Source organism: Pleurodeles waltl, chromosome 6 (assembly GCF_031143425.1).
Source record: "Pleurodeles waltl isolate 20211129_DDA chromosome 6, aPleWal1.hap1.20221129, whole genome shotgun sequence".
Lineage (NCBI taxonomy): Eukaryota > Metazoa > Chordata > Amphibia > Caudata > Salamandridae > Pleurodeles > Pleurodeles waltl.
This window is the reverse complement of record NC_090445.1, coordinates 1121867076-1121895038: the sequence shown is the minus strand read 5'-3', so window position 1 is coordinate 1121895038 and position 27963 is coordinate 1121867076. Positions and strand designations below refer to the sequence as shown.

Genomic DNA, 27963 nt, shown 5'->3' with positions numbered 1-27963 from the left:
GGTGATTTTAGCACCGCAAACCCCTTTGTTGATGCCATTTTCAGGGGAAAAACCATAAGCCTTCTTCTGCAGCCCTTTTTTCCCTTTAAAAAAAAAAAAAAACAACACCACAAAATGTTCACTTTAGTTTGGCTAATTTTTTGGTCTCCTTCAGGAAAAACCACAAAGTCTGGATACCTTTCCATCCTAGGATGTTGGAAAAAAGGACTCAAATCTGGAGTGGGTACCTTATGTGGACAAAACGTTATGAGGACCTAAGCGCGAACTACCCCAAATAGCCAAAAAAAGGCCAGGCACCGGAGTGGAAAAGGCCTGGCAGCGAAGGGGTTAAGAGAAACCACATCCAGGATGGCAGTGGAGTTGGTCAAGGACTTCTGCCTCAAAGGGGGTGCATTGTCACAGTGGAACATGTTCCAGGGTGGACGAAAGCATGGCTGATTGAATTTCCAGTTTCTTTGGGATTACAATGACTGGAAGTTACACCCTTCAATGTTCCTTAGCTGACAGAAGTAGTCTTCTGAAGAGGTATCTGTTTTCTTTCATATCGGATATGGAGGTTCGCTCTTACAAATTTGGAGAACTTGAGCAATAGGTTGAACTATATCTTTCCATGTTCTGATGACACCGAATGTGGTGGCTCAGACCACGAGGCAAAAAGCAGAAGTGATTTTAATGACTCCTGACAGGAGGACTCAGCCGTGGTTCCTGGTCCTCCTGGAGTTCCCTTGCTAGGGCCTGGTTCACTTGGTAGATTTTACAAACTGTTAGGAGGCCTGCTAGGGAGATGTATTACATGATTTTATACAGCCTTCTGTCTCATGGTGTGTCAGATGATGGGGATGCCTGGAAAGCACCAGTCTTTTTCTATGGGGGGAAGTGTTCTTCAATGAACAGTCCTAGCTAGTAGGTTCCCTCAAAACTTACAGATCAACTTTGTCTAACTGGTGTAACTGATGTAGAAAGGGACCTAAATTCCTGAAAGGCACACTTTGCCTTTGTTCTAAATTTCCTTTCAGAACTTAAGTAATCAGGCAATGCTCCTCGGATGGTGGATTCATTCCAATCAGTGATTTTATTGGGCTACAATTTAGAAGGGCAGCAAAATTTGGTTTGCAAGTTGTTGAAGGATATCAGTTATCATTTATAACCCTCTTAAGTGAAGGTACGTGCAGATGTGGGATATGAACATTTTTTGAAACTTTTTTGCTGTTGGCCAGTTAACAATTGCCTATCCAAAAAAACCTTTTTGCCAAACTTGCCTTTTGTTGTGTCTTACTTCATGCAGAAAAGTGTCGGATATGTACACGCCGGTATTGTCCAGAAAGAACACATTCCACAGATGGGTAGTCTCTTCTCTGCCTTTTATGGACATTCTCAAGTTGTCTATGGTCAGGTGTCTGAGAGACTACAAGGAGTGTTTTGGGTCAGAATGTGGGATAAAATTGTTAGTATCTTGTTGGAAGTGTTGTGCAGCTGTATCCTCTTTTACACTGGCCAGGTAGGTTAAATGTGTTGTGCAAGACACCAGCACAGACCTTTTCCTATTTGTTCAGCACTCCAGCAGGGTGAGCAATGGTACCCAAAGCCTTTGACTTCGGAGGTAGAATGGGGGACATTTTGAAGGGATTTGTTTAATTCTATGTTTATGAAATTTTATTTTTTAAACCAGTTTCCAATTTTGTGGTGTTGCTGACAAGTCAGATTTAAAAAGAGCCAAAACCAATTGCCCGGGCCTTCCATAGGAAGCAAAATTTCCTTGGTAACACACAGGCAAATCAATTCCATTAAGAAGATAAAATGATGATTATTGTTCCTGCATTCTTACTGTTATATGTTGCCCGCCCATGGACAGAGAAACAGGCACCTTGAAGCTAAAATACGTCTGATGTGTCTTTTTGTTCTCCAGTAATATGAAGATTTTTCATAACTGATGAAGATTGTATTGGACTGCCTTACCATGTCCTGGGACCCTTCAATTGTGTTTAACTAGATCTACTAAGCAGAAGCCCTATAAGATGTAGAAACCAGTGGCAGGGGAAGACTGATGTCAGACACCCTCAACACAAAAAAGGGATAAGAGGAAGTAACAGAATTGTATGGATTGTCATGTTATTAACAAATGGTTGTCTCAGGTTGAGAGACTAACAGTTTCCAGCTCATGGTTTCATAGGTTTTGTTTTGGGCCACCATAAGTAGTAACTAAAGCAAACACACATAATCAGCAGTGTTCTTACAACAATTGTAACTTTTCATTCATGACAGCTTGGAAATTTTACAGTCTCTCTCAAAACAGAAACTCACATCCTTTATCTGTGGAGCTACCAACCTAGATCTACATGGCTTAATTGGGAGTGGAAACTGCAGACATGCCCAGAAGAGCTCGAGACTTGCTGCCTGTACCCTTTTACTGAAAGCATCGGATTTTAAACTAAGCAAGTTGGACGATTGTTAATAGTGGTTTGGTGTGGTTTTGATGGGAAGGGGAGTTTAATATTATTGGAGAATGTTTAGAGGCCGAAAGCTGGGGGAGACTAGAACTTGAATTTGAAAGAAGCACTTTTCTGGGTAGTGTTTATTTTTGGCTGGACCCATGGTGTTTTGGGTCAGCCGGTATTTAAACTTTTTAAATAATTTTTAAACAGTAGAGTTTTTCAAGCTGGTCGGTTGTTAGTCAGGGGAGCAGACATTTTTCCCTCTCACGAGCGGCCTATTGAAGGTCCGCCATCTTGGGTGGTTGATGGTCTAGTTGACCGCAACCCGAAGAGACAAAACCGGACCCGGCGTCCGTGCAGCAGGCGTGCCGGCAGCGCGCCAAAGGCAAGCCCGTCCGCGCCTGGACTGGGCTAGGGGCCACTCCCTTTGGTGCTGGAGAAGATGGTGATTTCAGGTATCTCATATACATCGGGGGAACTTAGGGACCTTATGAAGAGTCAGGGGGAAGGCTGCCATCTCTGTACCAACTTAGCGTTGGGGGCGTTGACCTGTCCCGCTTGCGATTGGACTCTGCAAGAACCAAGAGGCTTAGATTTAGGGCAGCCCAAACAAAGTTTGGTTCTTCAGCTGATAAATTGCCGCTCCCTGCCGGCACATAAGCTAGATAGGAATCTTCTTCTGAGCGAGAAGTCACCGGCCGCCCTCTTTCTGACTGAAACCTGGCTTAATGAGGGCTCGGGCCGGAGTTACCACTGGCTCTACCTAAAGGTTATGTTATTGCAAGATTTGATAGAGAGAAAGGTAATGGAGGGGGCATAGCGGTAATTTTTAAACAAGGCCTTCTTTTTACTTGCTCTCCTTTGGACCTTTTAGGGTGCGAAGGGATGAGTTTTTCTTTAACTTTCAACCCAACTTTCACATTTTCAGGAGTCCTACTGTATCGAACACCAGGACCCTATGAAGAATTCCTTAACATATTACCAGAGCGGATAGCGGAATTAATCTGCAGGAAACCCAATTTAACAGTGTTAGGAGATTTCAACATCCAAGTGGATAATTTAGAACTGACAGCAGCTAAGCGTCTGGTGAACGATCTGGAAGCGTTAGGATTACATTAATTAATTTGTGGTCCTACACAGGAGAGAGGACACACAATAGACTTGGTATTTAGCAATCTTCCCGCGTTGAGTGCTCTGCCCCCTGCTCCTGTAGCATGGTCTGACCACTTTCTAATCACTTTGAAAATCAAGGTGTCCAATCAGTACGGCTTTCATCAGCCTTTAAACAGGAAGGTAAGGAAATGGCACAGCCTGAAGGTAGATGAATGGGTTAATCTGCTAATCAGAAGTAAAAAAGATTTTATGAGGGACCATCAGATGGACTTCACCCTTTTTAATGACTGGATTTTTAACAGCCTTGAGATGGTACTGCCCTATAAAGCTCCTTCTGGGCAGAGGAATGGCAACAAGTCCCCATGGTTCTCCCCTCAGTTAATGACACTGAAGAGGAATTGTAGGCGCGTCGAAAGAAAATGGAGGAAATCATTAAAACAGGTAGACAGGGAAGATATAGATGCTCAATTGGGCTTTATCGTAGTGAGATAAGATTTGCTCAAGCAGCCTATTATGGGGACAAAATTGAAAAGGCGGCGGGCTCTTCAAAATAAATCTTTTGTATTCTGAAGGAGTTGCTTTACTCCCCTATTGGCCCTGAAGCAACGGTAGCCTCAGTGGAACACAGCAATAATTTTGCCTCATTCTTCTTACAGAAGATTAAGGATATTTATAAGAATTTCCCAGGTGAAGATGTGATAAGTTCCATACAGCCCATTGAGAATAAGGAGGGTGACAATTTTCTACAAAGTTTCCCCTCTATCTCTGAAGAAGGTACCTCCTGGCTTCTTAGTAAATTGAAGTCTGGGTCTCCATTGGGCTTTCATGACTACTAAAATATATTTTTTAATTTAGTTATTTAAATGTTTTGTGTTCGGAAAAACCTGACACCCTACAACTTTTCATTTCACACACTTTGTACAGCAGGTCAGACAGTTCACCTTACAAAATCCTGGAACACTGAGGTCAGAAGGAAAAGTAATTAAAAGAAGACAAACTGACTTTTGACCTCTCCCTGAAAACGTAACAAATGAGACAAGAAAGATAGAAGTGCGTCCTTATTGCTCCTCCACTCTCTGACTGAACAGAACTCCTGTTCTTTGCCAACTCGCCAGAAGGGGCAAGTGGGTCGTAAAAATAGCTGGACCTGATAAAATACGGCTTGCCATAGCGAGTGGCAAGTAGATTTTTCAATGGCAGTGGGTGGTGGAACAACCAAGACACATGAGAAGGGGGCCACAGTGAGCAGCTGGGAACAGAGTGCTCCGACTCCCCCCGACAGGCAGATTCAAGAGGCCTCTAAAGAACAGAAAACACCCAGCTTTATGACAGGCACATACCGTGACACCCTTCTGAGGAACACGGACCTCCAGAGACTTTCACATGGGCAATGAGGTACCCTAGGTGAGGATCTGACAGCTGTGTAGATAGCTGGGGCACAACGGGACCTCAAGGGAGGAAAGGCTCTGGGGCCTAATGGCCTACCAGTGGAACTCTTGTTGGAGGCGGCGGCTGTGGTCAAGGGCAGGAGCCCTTTAAATACATCTTTGCGCTTCTGCCTCGCGGGACACGCCCGGGCCCGTCATCGACCGGAATAGGCTGGGGCCCCCCTCTAACGTTTCTTATCCCGCTTGGTGGTTAACTCTCTCGGAAGATGGTAAGGAGTTTGTGGGAGATCGACATCCAAAATGGGGAAGAGAAAGATTAATTTGCAAAAGGGGGAAGGTGGGCCCAGCTCTTCATGTCACTCTATTACCAGCTATTTATCCTCCGTGTTTGGGGCTATTGAATCCGAACTAGAGCAAGTTGAAGAAAGGATTGGGGCTGTTCGAAACACTGCTTAGCAGCCCCCACTGGTACCCATCGTCCATATAACTACTAATTCAAAAGATGAGTTACCTTCATTGGCTTCGCCTATCAATATAATACAATCTGCTCAATGTAATATGCCCCCACCACTTTTTTCTAAACCTTTGGTCCAAAGTGTTAATTCGTCTCTGGAACGCTCCCCGGCACTTTCTCAACCACTGAAGAAGAGGAGGGCAGGCAAAAAGACCAGGAAATTAACAAAAGGTGTCAGGCTCGAAAAAGCGTTTACATATCATCTGTTTTGGTTTTTACAAATGAACATCCTTACAGTAATGATGCTCACAGCGATCCTTTTGATGTAATAGACTCTATACTTAAATCTTTTTGCACTACTCTAGAGGAGAAACTTACTATCATGATTACCAAAAAACTAGATTGTTTTTGTGATAGCGTCCTCAGTACCCTTGTTCAGTCACCAAATCCAGGAGTACTGAGCAAGGGAATGGCACCGAGCCGGGATGTGGTAACAAAGGTAAACCAATTACCCATATTGACATCCCACGATGCTGGTCCACCTATGGCCAGACCTTTGGCTATACCTGGTCTAAGTATTGCTGTGTCTAGTCTGCCTCAAGCAACTTCTAAAGAAGCCACTCTACCTAGCTTAAATTGTCCACCTTTTAATAACTTTATTAATCAAGCAGATGTCTTGCATCTACCTCCTGACTGTATTCCATATGTTCTGGTGTTATCAAATGTACCGCCTCTTAACAATAACAAAAAAGAAGACACCCAAGCTTTGATTAGGAAGTCTGTTCATTGGCTGAAATCTAAATTTAAGGCTAAATATCATCCGAAAAACAATATCCTTATGGCAAGTAGAGTGAGGCAGGTGGGCCATCGAAGAAATAGGGATGATGGAGATTGTGTTGTAATTAATTTTGCCAACCCGTGTTCAGTTGATTTTCTCTCTTGGCAACCTTAGATTGTTCTTATTTCCCAGATAAAGGGATTCAAATCCAGTTGTTAAGTTATTTCTACGACCAGTCTCTTTTTCCTCAATGTACCAGTGTTGTACCTAATAATTACAGCTTAGCTCCTGTTAGGCCATACGCGCTTGCAAACACTCCCACTAGCAATTGTCCTCTGTCCTTTAATTCTCTTGATGAAAATGATTGACTTAAGGTTATCGCTAGTCCGGATCACAAGAATCCGTTGAGATTAACGACTGATGAGGATCACGATGAATTAGTTCAGGGAGTAAGAGAGAGGATTTCAGACAGCACCCATTTAAACAATATTGATGGGTTAGTACCTCACTCGGGATCAAAGCCTCTATCCCTGATTAGCTGGAATATTGCGGGGCTCCGATCTAAAATAAACAATCCGGACTGGGTGAGTTTTATATCATCCTTTGACAATTTGTTTACAGGAAACTTGGTCTCAGGATAAGTTCTTTTTGGAAAGGGTACACAACTCTCTATCAGCCGGCAGAAAATTCTACAATGGGAAGAGCACGTGGAGGTCTTTTAGTGTTTATATCTTTACGTTTGCCATCTCTGAAGGCTTCCTTAATTTGGTCCTCTCCTTACTTTATGATTGTTCTATTATCTATTAGGGGGTGTAAAGGCATTTTGATTTAAAATTTTTACAATAATGTCCCACGCAGTCTCCTTAAAGGAACGTTAGAGGACGCTGTGGATTTTATTGATTCCTCTATTAAACTGAAGGACGAAGATTTAATAGTCTTATGGGTCGGCGATTTTAATACCTCCCTATGCTATCAGGAAAGCCTAGAATTGTGTGCTATTCCTACTGAAGGCAGAGAATCGTTAATTCACTTTACCCATTCACCTGAAGGAGAAGCTCTGAACTCCTTATGTAATTTTGATTTGGTTCATGTCAGGGAGAAAATGGCACTAGAATCTCTAAACGTTCCAACGTTTACAGGGAATGTGAAGGGGAGCATCATTGATTTTATTCTTATTGGCTCCTCAGATTATCATTTAATTTGTGATTTTAAAATAATCCCTCACTGTGCCAGCGACCATAACCCTTTGTGTATTAACTTAGACTTAATTATAGATCAGGTACCCAGGGATCAGGGTTTGAGAAGAAATACTACTTTTCACATAAACTCTGGTTTACGTCTGAAGTGGGATAAAATAAACCCAACTATTTTTAATCAAGAAATCATAAGATCTAGGTTTGATTCTATTAATATATGTCTATCTCAGCAGCTTGATCATGATCATATCATTCAAGAATTTAAAATTCGAAGTAATGCCATTTCTCATGCCTTGGTAGTAGACAGGCCTATTATGGGCTTGCCCGGCCATAAATGGTTTGACTCTGCATGTTCTATTGCTCACAAAAAATTAAAAGATACCCTTAAATCAGTTTCTTCTTCCCGTCATTTAATTAAATCTGTCAGGGCAGAGTATAAGGCCATCTTGGGAATAAGGAAATTAGAGATAAGGTCTAAGGCATGGGAAGAGCTTCAGGCTGCGTCCAACCTGAAGGATTCTTCAAAATTCTGGAAAGTGGTCAATCATTCTCATTTTATAGATAGTAATACTAAGGTTGATGGTTGTTTTATTGTTGAAGAAGTGTGGTTGAAGCACTTTAGGAAAGTATTTGATCCAGACAATGATCTCCAGACCAGGGAGGTTAAAATCAATAATCAGACTAATATAGATTCCAATATAAATGCCTTAGATATTTCTTTTGACCTACAAGAGATCCTTGGAGCTATAAAAATCGCTCAAAACAAGGGAAGGCCCCCGGACCTGACGGTGTCACCATTGACATTTTTAAATCCATGCCAATCTTTGGGGCCCTCGAGTAACAAACATTTTAAGAAATGTTGTTAAAACTAATATTCCCCCTTCTTGGAAACTGGCAATTATTATCCCTATTTTTAAAAAGGGCAACAGGCAAGACCCCTCCTGCTACAGACCTATATCTATGATTGATTCCACAGCTAAGATTTTGGATAGTGTGATTTTATCTCACCTGGAGGATTGGGTGCTACGGACACAGATTTCGTCTCCAAATCAATTTGGTTTTCGACCCGGTTTGGGCACAGTCGAGCAAGTATTAAACTTGCATCTCATTCTTCACAAATATGTTATTGCCAAAATGGAGCCAATTCATATGGCTTTTATTGATTTATCTAGCACCTTTGATTTGGTAAACAGGAAGAAGTTGTGGCAAATTATGGAAACTCTGGGATGCGATGTGACTATTGGAACTCATAAAGCGCCTTCATATGGAGTTAAAGGTGTCTGTTCAGTATGGCCCATCGGGACAGAGAACTGCTCCATTCCCTCTTTTAGGGGAGTGTGACAGGGATGTATCCTGGCCCCTTTTCTTTTTTTGGTATATATTAATGGGCTTTATGATTTTTTGACAAAAAACTGGAAAGATGTGCCAAAGATGGGCCAGAGATTGCTCCCAGTCCTACTATATGCAGATGACGCTGTACTTACTGCACGCACTGCAAATGGTTTACAAGGCCTGCTGGATCTTTTTCTGGACTTCATGTTGGACTTAGATTTAAAAGTTAATTATTCAAAGACATTTGTCATGACATGCGGCTCCCGAAATACAAAATCTAAAACATTTACTATGGGGGGCAATATCATTAATAAGGTGAGGGACTTCTGTTATCTAGGTATGCATATAAGTTCTTCTATGCTCTGGAACACTCACCTTCAATTTAAGACTCAGCAAATGTCAAGGAATACTGAAGCGATTTTTCGTTTTACTCGTAAATTGGGCCACAGACCGTCTTCTGAGATTATGACACTATATAACTCCAAGTGTGTCTCAGCAGCCCTGTATGGGGCCGGAGTCTGGGGTTACATTAAAATACCCACTCTCCAATGTACCGAGAATAAATTTATGCGCAGACTATTGATGGTACCTAAGTGTATAGCAAACATCATTATCCACGAGGAAGTGGGCCAATGCTTTTTAGAGGACACTGTTTCTATTGCCCCCCTTTTGCTGTGGATTAAATGTTGGACGAACCCAGCGGCTAGTCTTGTGCAGGAATGTATTATTGAATGCACACAGTTGGCTAACTCGAACAGGATTCCCTGGCTTTCGTACCTTGCACATAAGACTCCATAGCTGTCTCAACTTCAAATCTTTAGATTCCTATACTCAGATTGTCACGGCCTTACATATTGAACCTTATCTGACCTGGTTTGCATGCCCAAAAATATATTCTCTTTTAATTTTCTTTAGAATAAATTTGATTCATTTTAAGGTGGCCTTTCCTAAGCAGTGTATTTGGCAAAAAGATCTACCACCCTGTCCTTGTAATGCCAGATAAAAACAAAGCACTTCTCACTTTTTCCTCTTTTGCTCTTTATGCCTCCCCTAGAAATACTTGTATTTTACCTATTTTACGCATTCTAATACCAATCCATTATAAGGAAGCTCTGATATATTTCCAGAAATTACCAAATGACAAAATTTGTTATCAGGTTTTAAATTTTATTAGATCATCTATTGCTATTAGGAATCGGTATTAATATCCTGTAATTTATTAATTCTATTTCATGCTGATTTTTAAACCCATTTCTTATGTCTAAAATGTTATACCTTATATACGTGGTTTAGTATAGCTTTTATTTTAGAGGAAGTAACTTTTTTTTTTTTTTATATTTTAAGGTATTTAAACATTTCTTTTTTTAGTATTATATTGCATGAAACTAGTAATCGTTCTTATAAGAATATTGGAATATTTGTGAAAGATGAACTTGGATAAAATTATTCTGTTACCTTTTTTCTTCGGTAACATATGTAAGATGTGTTTTTACTTTTTTTCAGCTTGTTTGTATTTTCGGAAATTTGATCTTAATTTGTACTTTTATGGCAACTGCCGAATAAAGTTCTTTGACTGACTGACTGACAGTGGAACTCTACAAAATCATGGCAGATGGGAAACAAAGGCTCCAAAAGCCTATGTTCCAAGCGGCAAGTGAGGAGAGGGGCCTACCAGAGGATCGCCACGATAGTGGTTATCCTCAAGAAGGGCAAGCAGCCAGCTTAGTGTACGTCATACTTACCTATATTCCTACTTAATGTAGTGGCCAAAGTACGGGTAAAGGTTCTTGCAACCAGGCTCCAGAAAGTGAACACCAGAGTGACCCATCCTGACCAATCCGTTTTATGTCCCAAAGAGGGACCAGACTGAACCTACAACGCCTATATGGTGTTCTCCTCATGACCGATATTCCTCAATTTGAACAGGCTGTCTTTGGATGGCAGAATGGCATTCAACAGTATTGAGTTAAACTATATCTTTGCAACGCTTTAACGGCTAGGATTTGGCACCAAGTTCTGTGGCTGGGTGAGGCTCTTAGATCAAGGCCCGCTGGCAAGAGTGCGGGTAAACAATGTAGTGCCCAAAGTCTTTGCCATGCAGAAGAGCACGAGGCAGGGGTGCCCCCATCCCCTATGATTTTCTCTTTGGCACTCAAACCATTGGTCGCCTGGGTTCGCCAGGACTTCCTCATTAAGGGGATAATCACTGAGTGGGAGGAGTTGATATCCCTATATGCTGATGACATCTTGCTATAAGTCACTGGGCCGGCATTGTCCATAGACTCCATATTGCAAGTTTTCGGGAATCACTACGGATATCATATTAATTGGGGCAAGTTCTTGATCTACTCATTAACGGTAAAGCTTCCAGCCTTCCCCCATGATATATGATGCTGCTGGCGCTGCAGAGCTTTCGCTACCTTGGCATTTATATCAATCGGCATCCTGGGGAATTCTTGAGTAGAAACCTGATTCCATAATTGCAGGGGTTTTGCAGGGATGTAGGGCACTGGAGGACGCTTCCACTCTCTGATTGGTCAGAGCAGCCCTATACAAAATGTTGATTCTCCCTCGTCTTCTATATGTTCCTCAAAATACACCGTACAAGGTCCCTCCAGACATCATCAAAACATTTTTGAGCATGAGGTAAGGTCACTCCTCTGGGACAGGGGTAGCTACAGAATCATGCTTTGCAAACTGCAAGGGGGAAGTCTATGACAGGGTTGACAGTCCCGACATACTCAAGTACTACTCTACCGTTAGAGTGTGGGTCAGCAGATCACGTTCTTGTCTCTTCCTATAAAGAATTGCCGGATAGCCCCAGTGCCACATGGCCCTTCTGTCAACCTGGTAGGCTGGTTTGGCTCGATCTGTAAATACCCAGTCATTAACGGCAACAAGTTGTGTGGCCCAGTAGTAGTGAGTATATGGCGTTAAGCTTCTAGATACCTGGGCTGGGATGAAAAACTGACAAGTCAGACAGTCGCTGGTGCCATTTGAGTTCCTACAAAAGGAATTTGAATTGGCAATGACTGAACATTTTAAGTATATGCAGCTCGGACATGCACTGCTGCGATACACTGTCAAAGGGGACCCTTTGACCGAAGCAGCACTATTGGAGGATTGCCTTCTCCTAGACTCACTGACAAATAAGGCCATTTCCATGATCAATATAAAATAAAAATAAAATAAAAAATAAAATAAAAAAAAACATAACTCCCCAACTGAAAGGATTTGGAAATGACTTTCTAACTTTGACATTCTAGAACCCTTGTTCTCTTTTACAAGAGGTAGAACTTGCAACAATATCTGGGGAGGGCTCCCAGACCAGCCCCTACTTCATAGGCACTATAACCAATGCTCAGGTTACCACCTATAGTTTGTCAATTTTAAGTGTCAAAATAGTGCAGAATGCAAATTTTCAAGCAATTCTCAAAATGTATCACTTAATGTGATACCAGTGAACCAGATAAAATTCTCCAACTGCAGAAAAATAAAATGTGATTTATATCATCGACTGCCCTTTTGAGAAAGTGTATATTGGCTGAACTACTCAAGCCGTCAAATCTTGCATTTTATAACACAGGACATGCATCAAATGTTGCGCACGAAGCGCACCATTGGTTATACACTTCAAAGCAATGAAGCATTCTAAAAAAAAACTTCTGTGGTCAGTACAGTTGGTAGCACAATAAGATCTCAGCAGGCAATCTATCGCCACTATTTTATCCAACATGGAAGCCAGGATGATCGACAAATTCCATACAGCTCTCTCCGGGTTGAACAATGTTGAGGAAATGTGGGCCTTAATACAATGAGTCATTCCTCTATATACAAGGCTTTGGCGGGATATCTTCTTTAGTCTGGTTAAGGCTTCCAGGCCAGCTCCTACTTCATATGAACTATTACTAATGCTTGGGTTACCACCTACAGTCTTCATTTTGAGAATTGTGTAGCAAGCAAATTTACAAGCAATACTAAAAATTACTTCTCTTACATGCCTTCTTTCCTTCTCAGAGGTTACACAGCATAACACTCGTTTTTGTAACCTAAAGTATCCTTGCTCGTGTTCAGATTTCATCATGTAAGATAGGAGAGGATATTGTTTTTACATACCTAATCTAATTCTATTGATCTTTTAGCTTAGAATACCCATCAGGAACAAACGAGACCAACTTGAATACACAATAGATACATTTTGGTATTTATACTGTTTATCTCACTGGAAGAACTGTTTATTCTTGTAAATAAGGAGCAGGCTTCCAACATTGCATTTTGTCTTCTGGTTAAAATCTAGGTTTGAATGTATTTGTATACTTTTTATTAACAAAATATTTCTCTGTAAGAAAGGTGTTTATTAGGCATAGTGACAGACAGCTTTGCCTTGACAATGTCAAGGTTTCCATACTTTTCGGGGTTTGCTCCTATTTTTCATAAGATGGGTGCCATGAATACAGACATCATCACATCTCACCCTTCGCAGCATGCCGTATGCCCACTGTACTTGTTTAGTTCACTAACAAAAGGGAGCACCACGAGGGACCCCTGATCCTCACAGTGACATAATTACAAATCAGCTGTCACCCTAGGTAAGATTTCTCATGCAAAAACACTTCCCCTGCTTACGCAATATGCATTTTTACAGCCTCTCATAATTTTACTAGTGTTGGTACAATCTGACAACCACACTGGTGCTCAGCAGCAAGTAGCTTATTATGGCATGGATGGTGTTTTCGGTAACAGCCTAAACTATGCTGACTTCATACACCTTTTAGTTTAGTTCGTCAATCACTCATCTTTATTGTTTCAGCCAAACTGGTCATAACTATTAAAATTCCTACATTGTACGGTTTAAAACAAAGCATTGTTGCAAAAATCATGGCTGAATCTTAAAAATCCTCAATTAAACGTTTCACAGTGCAATCAACAATCCAATAAAACATTTACTTTTTGGCCTTTTGACCAAACTTTGGCTCGACTTATAAAAACATTTATTCCAAGTGGAGCGGGTCTGGGCTCGTGCAAATTCAACGTTTATGCAGAAAGTCTACGGCTTGAACAAAATGAGGAAGTTTAACTGACTTGCATTATAAAAAGGCTCTCGGCAAATAGTGGAAGAGAAATTAAGCAGAGCCCAATAGATATAAAGGACTGTCATTCCAGAAAGGGCTAAACAAACTGCTAATGCATTTTACCCATCTAACAGAGGGCCCAGAGGCAGCTGCCACAGTACGTTTTTAGAGTGTAATGATCGCCTGTCCATTTACCTGCCCTCCAGAAGCCACCCCAACAGCAGCCACTGAATAAAGCAATTTGAACCCACCTTTGCGTTGGACAAACCATAGAAAAGTCAGAGTCCGTTAAACAATGCACCTTATGTGAATTAAGAGTACATTAAGGGACCATAAGGTACACCTCAGGCAGCTTGTTTGTCACTAAAGCAAAGTACATTTTAATGTTTTACTCACGGTCAGTCTATTACTTCTAATCTATAAAGAGATGTTATGAAACTGCTTAGTGCTGGACATTTAACTATCCAATCGTGCTAAGGTTATAGGTGGAAAAGTGAATCTGTGTTTGATATTCCGACCACATGAAACGTGCCCGGGCACCATTTCCTATAAAGTTTCTGGATGCCAAGCCCATGCTAGAGAAAGTTAATAGTTGCCGTTTTGCAAACCCTTGTCTGCGTGAAGCATCTCGTGCACTTCTGCTCTTTCTTTCATGCTGCAGAGTTTTATGATGAAACAACCAACACAATGTCTCTGTCGACTGATCTCATTCAAAGCCTTGGCTTCCTTGCATTTTCTAACCTTGGATTTTAGGAAAAGTGGGTGTAGATATTGGTTGCAAAGACGGAGTGTTTGGTGGCACAACAAAGGGAAGTGGGATAATGTTTCTCGGCCTCCCAGAGAGCAGACAGTAATCCGACCCCTCAGGAGAATTTGAAGCCCACGTTTTGGAAACTGAAGTCACCGGCAATGTTCCCAGTCTAAATTTTAGGTGGAGAGATCTTTTTTATACGGGGTAGATAACAATGAAAGCAACAGAAGCACGCTGATGGTTTAGTGACAAATAGCATTTTAACTGAAGACCAGGTTAGTTATACAATGCTCGATTTCTCTCCTCTCAATATGCCTTTATGGCCACATCAACATTGTCCTTTATAATTGTTTCAGGATGGAGCCAAAAACCTTTTAGGCTAATATTAGCTAGGACCTTTGACAAATGGGCAAACCACGGTAATCTGTGATAATCTTGTAACTTCATGATATGTTACGGTGGATCTATATGACACGAGGTTCGCCTTGGACCAGATAGGAAACCAATATTTTTGTGGTGCCAATGTGACGTAGTCCTCGATTTTTGTAATGTCTATATCTATTCTCATGGCATTCAAGGCCCAGGTGGAATAACCATTGGCTGAAGTTATTTTCAGTGATTTGTAATATGAGGTATTTTTGTGTCCCCAAACCTCAGCTCCATATGTGCTTGCTACCCTTGCTTTCATTTTATAGGCCAGGATTGCTGAACTAAGAGTGACTGTCGCAGGATTTTGCTAATCTAAGTACCGCTCCAGTTTACTGGGCAAGGATGATGTTTCGTTTGGATATCTGCGGGGTCCATTAAAGTTTGGCATCAACATGGGTGCCCAGATAGTCGTATGTATCGACTTGGTCCAGAGGTTTATTATAAATCTTGAAAGTAGCTCGAGACTTCTTCTTTTAAGGGCCATATATTTTGTTTTCCCAGTGTTGATGGTCAATCCTCTGGCAGTGCAAAAGTGCTCGAACCCTTTAAGTAAATGGTGCATCGATATCTGTTCTGGCCAATAACACCGCATCGTCTGGGAATAGCAGTATTGGTATACATTTGTCAGCTTAACTTAGGCACATCAAGAACGGCATCTTTCAAAGCGTTTACAATGTCATTAATATAGCAGTTAAAGAGTTCTTGTAATAAAGCTTAAAAAGTGTTGTTTTATTGGGTGCCTTCCTCGTTCTGATTTGTGAACCAGTGTACCTACTGTGTGATAAGCCTGGATATCTTGTGCACTCCGCCACTTTGTTTACCCAGTTCTCGGGCAATGGGGATCCCTACCTTTTGGATTGCGACACGATCATGACCAAGTGTGCATGTCTTTGATATGGAGCTACGAGTACATAGGCTCCTGCATGACATTCATGTTGTATTCTCTTCCTGTGTGTTTGAACGCATACTAGTGCATGCATTTGGTGCAAAGGAGTTATATGGTTATATCTATTATGGTCTTTATTCTCTCTTTTGCAGCACATCAATATGTTGAGTTGACTTGTGAGCTGGACTTAAGTATTTATTGAGTGAACACTTCTGTAAATAGGTATATGTGTTTTTTGTTACATGTCTTTTTCTACAGGTACCTTATTTTTTTGTCTTTCTTTTTGTCCTGAGGTGGCCAGAACTTTACACAGCAGAAATGTGTTGACTTTTATTACGGAGGAGTCTTTCTAAAAGAGACTTTTTGGTGCCAATTCAGTTGACTGACTAGGACTAACAAAATATTTTAGGAGTCCTCTGCAGTTAACCATGAGGTCTCGCCTTTTGAACCTTAAAAGTGTTTAGCCATGCAGCTCATTATCCTGGGATAAATACAGTATGAAATAAATTATGTTATGTCAAATGTGCATGTTTATATTTAAGCATATTTTACTTGTGTCTAAAGCACTTGATTTAAAGCATGGTAAGTGAATTGCTAGGATAACTTGGTGTGTTATGACCAAAAGGATAATGTTTTCCAGAAAAGTATATATATTCCCCAGGAAAGTTGTCTTGATCAACAAAAGAAACAGAGCAAACAGCGGGACCTTGCAAAGTGAAGGTGTCTTATAGGCGGTGGTGGGCTTGTTAAACTGGGGGTAATCGAAACTTGATTATATTAAGAGCTATCAAATGACAAACAGAGTCCTTTACAAATGAAAATACTATATTCAGGCAGATTAGACCGGTCAATAATTTTGCCACTAGGTAACAAAACAGCCCCGGGAGCGTGCTTTATTTACACATTTCGAAACCTTCTCCTTCATATATTGCCTCGGTCCGTTATGTTTCTACTAAAACCATTTATTTACTAACTTTTAAGTTCTTATTGTTCAGTTGCAATGCCACTTCGGTAGTTTTCAGCTGAGTCTTGGACAGAATGTGGTAAACAAGTTCTGCAGAGACGCCAGTCATGCACAGACTGGAATGGAGCAGGACAGCACCGGCCTAAAAATCTGAGAGCAGATAAAGGCAGTACTGTCTCATATGCAAAGAACGTGACGCAAAGCACAGTCTATCCTACTTGCCATGAGGCTCCGTCTCCTTCCCTACTTCCGGAGGTGGGGGACAGTATAAAACCTACCCAATGTCATTGTCCGAGGGCGGGATAGCTACTGAATGGTGCCCATTCTAGGATCAGGCATAAACAACGTCACTAACTAGACAATGCTGTTAAATATTTACTGTGTTATAGTTGAGAGGTGTGAATAAGAAGCTAGGCAAACTTGAAAGTCCATGGTGTGAAATTAGGCAAAAGCAAATCTGGTTATGAATTATTAATGCAAAACTACTTTAGTAAATATTACTCATGATATGCTTAAGAATGGGAAACAGTAAGGCATACCGCTGTATGTAGTGATTGCATTTATTTAGAGCTGTGTGGCAAGTGTGACTCCAGAGCTCACAAGCTGTCCGTGGTTTCATGTTTATTGAGAACCGATACATACTTGGGATCATTTCAGGAGCCTATTAGACAGAACCCAGACAATGGCTATTCTATTAATAGTGGCAATACGCAAATTCCTCTGAGGAGTCGGTTAAGGAAACATGACCACCCCAGAGACAGCCAATATCAACATGTTAATGTCGCCTTGGCAAGGCATGTAACAAATGTGCTCTGCCAGTCCACAGGAAGGAAAGGACAGAGAACGAATGGAGAGAGCAGGCCGAAGATAGTGTGCGCAGCAGGACGTGGACATAAAATCCTGCAACGAGTAATTAGATGGTGAAACATGAAAGCGGGCATTGTACTGATAAAATAAAAAGTACTCGGCCTCCTGATATGGTCTCATTTGTGAATCATGAAAGCGGGTGCTGTGCTGATAAAAGAAAGGGCAGCAAGATTTACAGGGTTGGAGCAACATGAGTGCTCATTTTAAGAGCTCAAAACAAGCATCAGAGCCTCGTTTACAGAAACGGAAGTCAGACCGACAGGAGAGATTGAATGCTCGTGTACAGAGCTCTTGGACAAAGGAAAAAGTAGTCCCTTTTACAGTTGCTAAACTGGGACAAGTGGAGGGCTACAAATACTAGGGCGCTATTCCAAGCGAGTGAACAACCGATGAAAAGGTGGGACAAATAGGAAAGATTAATCACTTAGAGGCAAGGATTTTTAATGCACACTAAAAGAAACAAATGGAAAAAAAAAATGGGCGGTCTAGGCTCGACCTAAAAAAAAGGAGGGGCAAAGGTTTCTGCTGAAACACAGATTTCTACTTTAAAAACTGTCATAGGTTTGTATAGCACACATCTGGATTATAAGCAACAGAACAAAGTATACAGTAAAATGAGCAAAACATATGACTTACACATAAAAATAAAAAATAAAAATAGAAGAAGAGGTGTTTTAGGAAGGAAATAACATTATGGGTATGTTAGTAAACAAAACAATGTTTCCGACTGTTTTTCTCCCTCTGTCAACCCCTGCTCACGTTGAAAAAAAAAAAAAATGGTGCCCCACTTTCTATGTTCTTTAACAAAAACAACAACAACAAAAAAAAATCGATTGAAGTGGAAAAAATGTATGTGTATAAGATCTGAAAAAACAACAGGAGCAGATTAGATATGTAGTTGGATATTCTTTACAAACATTCTTTCAGTGTCCGTTAGTTTAGTCTGCAGCATTGACATCTCTATCACTCACTTTTTTCAGTTTCAATCTGATCTTTTGCTTTGATTGGTTTCCCTCACATTTGACCCTTTGTCCTGAATTTTAACTTTCACTGCCAAGAATTTGTGTCCGTGCCAGTTGGTCATCCTAGAATAGACTAAACTTAGCTGAAAGCTATAATACGTCGTACCAGGGGTGTGTACTTTTTAAAATAATCTACTTGGCCAAAGGACAAATGCTTCTGAGAGCTACATGTCCTGCAAAATCCACTTGTCCCGCCTACTTCCTACATCAATTATAAGGGCTGACAGAGAAACATTAAACATATTTTTATTTTATCGAAGTCAATAAACAATTCAGTGTTTTGTAATAATGCTAGATAAAAACTTTAAAAGCAATACTATCCCTAACATTCAAAAGTTGTATAGGAATACAACAATAAATGATATTACATGGTAGGCTGCTCTTAGACTCTTATTGACAATACTTTAATAGTTATGATAGATGTGACCTTCTATGTCTGCTCACGTTTTGTGTCTCCTGTTGTAAGCCAGAGGTCAATAGCTCTGCTGGGGTCATACTCCTCACAGCTAGGTCCTTCTATCTTAAGAAGCATTAGGTCTTTGAACACATCTCGATTTAAATGTGTTCTTAGTGGGTTCCTAATGACATTCATTGCTGAAAACATACGTTCAACTTCTGCTGTAGAAACAGTGAATGTGAACATCAGCTCCACAATCTTTAATATATTAGTCAACATGGAAGGTTTTGTTGCTGGCAGGGTACAGTATGCAGCCATTACAGGAATGCCTTTGGTCTGAAAGCTTTTCAGATGAGTTTTAAGTCCACAAAAATGTTGGACATTTGCCTCAATATCAGACATCCAATATTTATAGAGTTCCTCTCTACTTTCTGGGCACAATGTATGATCAAATGCTTGAAATCCTTGAACTGGCATGCAATCAACATTTGCAAACCTCTTATCAATGTGCTTTTCCAAGTTTGTTAAAACTGACAAATTGAGTGATTGGATTTTACAGCATCTAGAATACCAAGCTGAAGCTTGTGAGCTACACAGTGGAATGGCAGAAGAAAATGAATATCGTTCTTTAGGAGTGCAGCAAACCCTCTGTTAGTTCCCATCATAACTGCAGCATCATCGAAATTGATAGCAATTAGTGATGGACCTGGATGTTCTGTAGACCTCATACCTACTAAATCCAAAGAAACTTTTGATTCCTTTAACTATACCAGCCATAACACCTTGAGCATGCGCATGTTAGAGTGGTACAAGATCTGTAAAGTGAGTGTAGGATTTCCCAACACTGACTATTCTCAACAGCACAGTTTCACGTTTAATGATGGCATTATACGTGCTTCCGTCAGCAATAATGCGATGATGCGAGAATTTGAAACTATTATTTTGATGACCTATCAAAGTATATCTGCCTCACATCTTATGAACTCTGAGGATTTATCGAGGTTTGCCTAATTTTCTCCAAATATCCACACTTGCTTTCTTCTTAGCCCTACATAGGGTTTCCATGTCTGAGAGTGGCTTACTGTGTTTTTCAATTAGGTAAGCATTGTAAAACAAGATGATCAGTTTCTTTCTCTCTCCTTCAATGTTTGCAGTGCATACATGAGGGGCTGCTCTGTGGGGACACTGGAATTTGAGGTACTTGCTGTAAGAGTCAGAGACTGCAAAGCTGTTTCTTTCATTTCCTGCCGGTGCCATGAAATGCATGTCATATGTGCCTTATTAGTTTCATGAACTCTAATTGGTTCAATGCACAACTAGTCACATCCACTTAAGGATGCATTTCTACCTGAACCTGAATAGCTGACTGCTGCAGTAGGGTATTTGTGGCAAATAGAGCAGTAAATTTGTGGTCTTTCTCCCTCTTGACTTTCCTTCAGGGATAGCCATGGACAGGATTCCACCCAGTGAGACTGAAAAACTGTTATCTTTTATCAACCTCATACTTTTTGTTCTTGGTTATGTTAGGATTATGTAGGTTGGTACAAGGCCCAACCTCAGCTGGTTCTTTTTTGTTTCCTTCTCCTGGGTTTTCTTTATTAGTGTCTTTACTTTTTTTTAATCCAAAATTGAGTAGACTTTCCGGAGACATAATTGCCAGTCAGCAGGACAAAGTGATCAAGTATGAGACTATACTTGATTCAAATTTAAACACATGGTCCAGAAATGTTGAGCTATGTATGGCAACAAGCTTTTTACATAGGAAACTGCACTAAATCTTTCCCTCCTACACTTTTCCGAAGTCGTTGGGAACAAGTGCTGAGGCGGCCTGCTGCAATGAACCTCTATGTTGCTGCGACTGTGGTTCGTAGCCATTCTGTTTCATGCCAAGTTATGGACGGACTGAAATCTGATGCTACACTGGCTGCACTCTAGACCTAGAAGAAAAGATTTATGCTAAGAACGAGGATCTAAGCTTTGGAAAAGTATAAGCATACATAAAGAAAATTAAAATCCACCATCCCTGTTACCACAAAAAACAAAAAAAAAAACACATTAAAAATGTGTAACTGACTGCTTTAGAAAACTTAATACAATAAATAAGGGAAATGACCAAAAATAAAGAAGGAAAGAAAATAGGAAATAAGGCAAAAGGGAAAGATAAAGAATGAAAGAAGGTAAATAAGAAAGAAAAGAAAGAGGCAAAAAAGGAATTAAGACGGAAGGCAAAAAGGAAAGAAAGACAGATGGAGGGAAAGAGGGTGCTTAGTATAACAAAATAAATGGATACTAAAAACCAGATTACATCCCACCTATATTTAAATAAAAGTACTGCAAATTAAACACAATAGCATTATTTTTTTCTTGGGCAAAGTTTAGCAAAGAAGCATTGGTGAAAGAGTTGAGGAATGCCACCACATAGCAGAAGTCCACTTTAAAGTGAATTTATAGCAGTGTTCGAATGAGATAGGAAATGATAAAGCTGAAATGTACCATGTGATCATTTATGTGTTATACGACCACATTAGGCAACACTGGTACTAAAAACTCCTTGTGGCTAGTGAAAGAGAAAAATGCAGCTTCTCAAGTGACTTTAACCAGAGGCTTACGTATGCTGACCCACTGCCCCATGCTGTACGCTTGTAGTGGGTGGAACCAGGAAGCACAATGGGAATGAGACAATAACAGACCAATGGATAAAAAAAGGTGTCTGAAAGTCCCTTTAAGTAAGTAATATATTATAGTACATAGGGTTTGGAGACTGTTTTATGCAATGTATACCTTGCAGAACATTATATTTCATTTACACGTTTCCTAATCACTCAATTTATTTTTGTTTATTTTGTTATTTATGGTAACGTTATGAGATGGCACCAATCCTCGGCTTCCATTTACACTTTCGTGTCTAACCCCGTAGGTTTGTCTGGTTGGTTAAATGGTTGCAAACGAGAACCACAACTCCCATAGTGCACTATTCCGTTATATAATAACACATTGTGTTCTCCTTGATGTAGAGTCACTTGCTAATCCCTTTTATAGGCTGCCATATTTGTGAATATGGCTCCCATCCAGCTATAATTGATATTAACAACACCGCCTAGATCACGCAGGTGACTGAACCCCAAGACTAGCTGTGTCTGATCATTGAACATCCATGAACAAAGTAGGGTCGAGTGGGCAGCCATGTTTAAATTGTACTGGTTTCACTACTTGGCAGGGCTGTCTCGGGTTCCAATAGCGCGTGCCGGACCCAGGACAGTGCTCAGCTATTGATATAAAACTGCTAAGTGCTCTGTTTTTTCCAAATAAATACTGTGGCCGGGCTGTGACTATATAAGTGCAGCGATGTAGCAGCTCTGCTGCCTTCCAGGTCGCACGGCAGTGCACTGAAATGGGTATAATTTCAGATATTTACATGTTTCCCTCGTCTTCACTGCTTCATTTTGCTTTCAAGAAAGTCAGTGTCACTCAGTTATTGAAATGCCACTCATAATTACACAGAAATTATGAAAACGTCACACATAGCAATCTGAAACCTTGGCTGCTATGTTAACTCTTATATATTGCTTAACTTGTACTTGTCTTTTAACCTGTCTTGATTCAGTCTATTCAAGATCAATGGCATGTTATACATCATAAATTATTGTTTAGTTAATTCTGCACTCAAAGGCATAGCAGATGGGGGGGGGGGGTAGTAAATAACCGCATTTCGCCAGGGGTGGGGGGGGGGGTTATAGCTGACCTGGCTGTGGGCTGGCACACACGCGCCATCCTATCTCTGGAGGACGAGCCCACCTATACAACAATTACACAAACCCACATCCTGAGTTGAAAATACCAAAGTAATATTCAAAAGTAAGAGGGCCGGAATGAAACTTATTAAGGATCTAGACAACACATGAAGGGAAAAAAATAAAACACAATCAAACACCCCCCATCCTACCCCACCACCACCCGTATAACTGGAGTGAAATCTGGTTCTTCAAATAATCATCATATGCCCGAGTCCACTGACAAGAGGGTTAGTTTATTACAAAAAAGGTAAACACACAAAAGGTAAGGGCTCGCTGTTTAAAATTAATACATGCTGCTTTCAACTGGAACTCTTCTGCCAATGCCTGGGCATGACTGCAGCACCAGTCACGTACTGGCACTAGGGCTTACACCGAGCTAAGAAGGTTACAAGCAGGCACATACCAATCTGCAAAATCTTGAGGAGAGATTTGAAGAGAAAAAGATGAAAAATTGAAGTGAACACCATTCATGAGTCGGAGATTTTAAAAAGCTGTGTTAAACATGATGTTAACAAAATTATCGGAGCACCCACCGCCCGTTCCCAGCTGCCAAAGGAAGGAACTTGCCATCATGATCTGTGCCACGAAATAAATGCAGATGACCCGTAATTACTGCTTGGAGATCTCATTAGCATGTATTGGAGTGTGGGATACAATGTGTGTGAGTGCGTGTGAGAGGAGGTGTGCGTGCTATGCATAAAGACCGGAGAGGTACTCTTGTGTTGAGAGATGCATGCTGTGTGAGCTCTTTGCTTGTCATTATTTTTATGGTGCAGACTATCAAAAGGACCACTTTACCTTTACACTCACGCTATTTCACTGCAAAATAGTTCACTAGGCCGGCCAGAAATCTCTGTTCTACAAATAGCACAAGCAGCTCCCAGAACGCATGTGGCCCGGGAAATGCATGATTAAGCGGTGAAAGGTCACTCCTCATAAACCCTGCTCTGAACAGTGACAGAGAGACCCCAAAAAACGAAAAAAAAAAAAACACTTCAAAATAAAAATGACAGGAAGTGGAATCTTGCGATTCAGGTCTTCAGATGACCGATCTTGTTAGGCGACAGAGTCTGCCCCTGCTGAATTTATACTTTCTCAACATTTCAGGGTACCAGCAGCATTGAAAAGCTGGTAGTGCTGGGGCAGAGTCTGTCGCCTAACAGGGTGTTTACTCGTGACTGCCATGTAGTATTAGTAGAACGGCGCTGCTTTGCAGACCTTAGTGAACCACTACCAGCTCTTTAGTTTTGCACTTCTAGCCCTGCAATTTGGTAGAGCTTTGGACCAGCACTGCAGCCCACACAGCACCAAGAATGAAAACGCTGCACTATAGAAACCCTTCATAGCATAAGCCAGCGTAAACGTTTATATGCATTACAATTGTGCTGTGTCTGTACCTGCGCTAGAGTCCGTGCTGCCCTCGCATAATGAATTTTCGATGCACATACTGTGATCGACCCGCACAAACTAAACATCAGTCATCCAATGGGATTGTCACATGCCTGGGCAAAAGGGGGTTTGAATCCCTCGGCTAATGGAAACGGTGCCTTTTGCAGATCTAATTTTTACACTTAAGCCTCACTTATGTTTTACTCCCCCAGACATTGGATTCTAGCCAATCAGAAGCCTCCAAAGGTTTCCTGGCTTTCTTCTATCATTTTTGATTGGCTGTGAGAAAGCCCACACCTCGGATAATATATGTGATTTAATGTCTCCTTGTCTATCTGGCAAAATAGACATTAAATCTTCTTGCCTGTCATAAAAAACAACTTGGTTCGGGCGTCACGATTCCTGCATCCCTGGTCACATGATCAATCAGTTCTTCACTCAGCCAAATGATCTTCATATTAAGTTAAAACGTGGATAATTACCTCATCCCTCCCAAACAGTCATTCAGTCCAGTGCCTTTTAATGGAGATCTACAAGTTGGAGATGAGGGTCTTTAATAGCTATGTAAATCGGGACTGTGGGACAGGAACACTTAATACAACTTACCATCAGCGGTCGAAGTGCTTAAACAAAAGTATCGTAACTGTGATCCCTCGTACAGTGAGAGCGGGGTCAGCGAGCGTGGTAGCCACAGTCAGGGACGTGGCTAAAAAGAACAAAGATTGAACTATTTTGTTGGCCTTTCATCTACGGGGAGTTCCATATAAAATACAATGTACACACTTCAAGTGAAATTTTTTTTTTAACACATTTATCTTTGCCGAAATGCATTTCTAGAGTAGCAAAGCTTGGCTGGTTAATGTGATTACTTCAGATGTCTGTGGGTGTGACTGGGGGGGCAGTGATTTGGCCATGGTTGGTGCACCGAGTTAATAGTGATGTGTGTTTATAAAGCCAAGAGGTCGGGGCCTGTGACAGAAGACACTGTGAATATGCATCATTAGTTTAAACCACGGCCTATCGCTGAAAGTGAAGCCACTCCCCATTCCCAGGACGCACTACTCGGAGACCTGTAGGTTCACCAATTTTACATGAAAGTTCAAAGATTTTCAAAATGATGTACTAACAAATTCACAGGTGTTCATTGGTCTTTTAATCATGATTTCCTCTCATGATGTTCTTCAGTTAACCTGACAGTAACACATCTTATCTACACAGGATGACCACAGATTTTAATAAAATTCAGTTATAGCATCACATCTTCTCTCAAAACCAAATGCATTTCGGGCCACCATCAGGGTACAGAATGTCTAGAGTAGGCACTAGAGACTGCTGAACACATATTAGCAAAGTAAGAAGCTATTATGATTTCAGCAAGAGGATGTTACAAAGGTTATATGACCCCTAATGAAGACACTTGTGGACCGAAATACATTGGGTCTTGGAGAAGATGTGATGATATAACTGGATTTTATTGAAGTCTATGGTCAGTAATTGGCCTGAGCAGGCAGAAATGCCGCTCAGGGGTGGAGAGTGGGGACCTCGCTTGGTGTCTACCCGACTGTAAAATACTGCCAGGTACAGAGTTACTAAGTGTGCATGTCAGTTTGGCCGGCTTCGGATGCCGACCAAACTGATGTGCACTTAGAAGCACACATGCTACTCCTCCTCCACTTGATGTGTAGGAGGTTGGCCTTGCCTCTCATACGAAGGCATAAAAAAAAGGGATAATACAATACTTTTATTATCCCTTTATTTTTCTGCTTATCATCAGTGGGGTGAAGCTCCTCCACCATAGCGTAAGGGACATCCCTGAGGGACCGTGGAAAGAAGGCGACTTAGCTCTTCTTCCGCTGCCTCTATCTTCCCTCACTTTACAGTAAAGCAGATGCTCTTTCACCCCTTTCAACCTACAGAAACTCACAACTCAATTACACCGTTTAATTTTTTTTATTAAATAAAACTTATGGGAACTGTTTTTGTCTTATTAACAAAGTTTAGGAACGTTGTTCCCCTGCCCACTTACACCGCTGCTTACCACAGAGAGAACATAGCCTGTATGAGCGACAGGGGGAGGAGTGAGAATTGTCAGGCACAGCCTCTGCACTAGTACCGCGTCCATCCATCCATTTAGCTTCTCTCCGCCAACCTTTGCTTCCCTGATGCTCTTGATCCGCTACATTCCCCGAACAATCTATTGCCATCTTTTAATTGACAGGCCTTACTCAATCTGTCTTTCATTGCTCTTTTCCTTTCATCACCACACTGCCCATCTATACCATATCATTCACCCCTCATTTAACTGCCTATCCACACCCAATCCCTCTCAATACTTTCTTTCCTCCCTGGCACCATCCCTATCTCTCCCCATCACCTCTAGGCTTTATGCCCCTCACCTCCGCTCTCTGTCGCTGCTTAAGCTCTTGTTGGGCGGCCCTCTGTTTTGCTTTCTCCAGCCGGTTCTGAGATTGATCTTTAGGTCGGGGCCGCTCCCTGCGCCCAGTGGTTGGCTCCATGCCTGAGGTCCCTGCCCGATGGTTGTACAACGGGGGTGCGGAGGAACGACGACAGAGAGAGAGGCTTAGAGTCACAAAGCTGCGGCCATATAGGCTATTGGGTACGCACTATCTCACGCCTGCAGGCGGCAGTATAGTTTTATCGCTGGAAGAATAAAGCCCATGAACATGGACATGAAACGGTGGAGAGCTGCTTTGTGTGGTGAAGAAAGACGATTTTACAGCGCCAGAAGCTCTCCAAGGGGATAACGTAGTGACAGAATCAGCCGAGCATTGTAAAAAAAAAAAAAAAAGAAATCTTTTTTCCCTTTCTATCTGAGAATGGAAATGGAGAAAGGACAAAACCTATACCATAGAGCGGAAAGAAAGACACAATCGATATAAAGACACATACAGTAAAACCACCCAGTTCGCGGATGGAGAAAGGGTTGGGTCTGTAACTTTAGATCGTTTCTGACAAGCTAAGCTTATACTGAAAAGTAGACGCAAGTGAACCGCGAAAAATAACAAGAGTCGAGCTAGAGCGAGCCGTGGCCCAAACAGCTGTACGAGCCGAATCATGAAAATATTTTACCATGCGAATCGTGCAACTATTTTGCCATGTAAATCGTGCAAAAACAATGCAAGACTATGTTAAAGGCTCCTCACAGCGTAATAAAACATACCAGATGGCAATGCCCACTGCGCCTCAGGCTTTAACAAGCAGAAGGAATTCCCGATCGCTTTCTGGGCCTGGCAAGCACCCGCCCTCAGGGTTGCTTGCCGCTTTGGCTCCCAACCCTTACCAACACTGCATAGCGGTAAGAGCAGGTCCTCCTGTATTCAGATTTCCCTTTGGGGACCTCACTACTGTGGTTTTAAGCACACATTTTTCAGTTGGTGCTGTCACAAGTTTCTTGGAGCACAGCAAGGGGCCTACCCATTGTATTGAGTCTGGGTGTTATCTATTGGGCTCTCACCCCTCTTATTGACGCCCCTTGGTGGGGTAAGTGGCAATTTGCTGCTGGTTTCCTCTGGGTCCTTCCCGTATTTTTTGTGCTGAGTTGGGTTTGTTGAGTGCAATGAATTCTTCTTCCTCCTCAGTGGATTCTTTTTGGATCACGCTTACGCCCCATCTTTGGGGTCAGAGGAGGTTTGGCCACCTCAGAGTAACCTTCATGAGGGGATGGACAAACTTGTTTCG

At 41.4% G+C, this 27963-nt stretch overlaps 1 protein-coding gene across 1 annotated transcript in view; it reads right to left on the bottom strand.

Annotated features, from left to right (window-relative positions):
* Positions 1 to 26980, bottom strand: part of SVBP (small vasohibin binding protein) — a 92685-nt gene extending 65705 nt beyond the window's left edge. Inside the window, exon 1 of the mRNA XM_069240292.1 lies at positions 26661 to 26980. Within this exon, the coding sequence (XP_069096393.1) occupies positions 26661 to 26780 (120 nt within the window). The 5' untranslated portion in view covers positions 26781 to 26980. The remainder of the gene's footprint in view (positions 1 to 26660) is intronic.
* Positions 26981 to 27963: the final 983 nt, after the last annotated feature.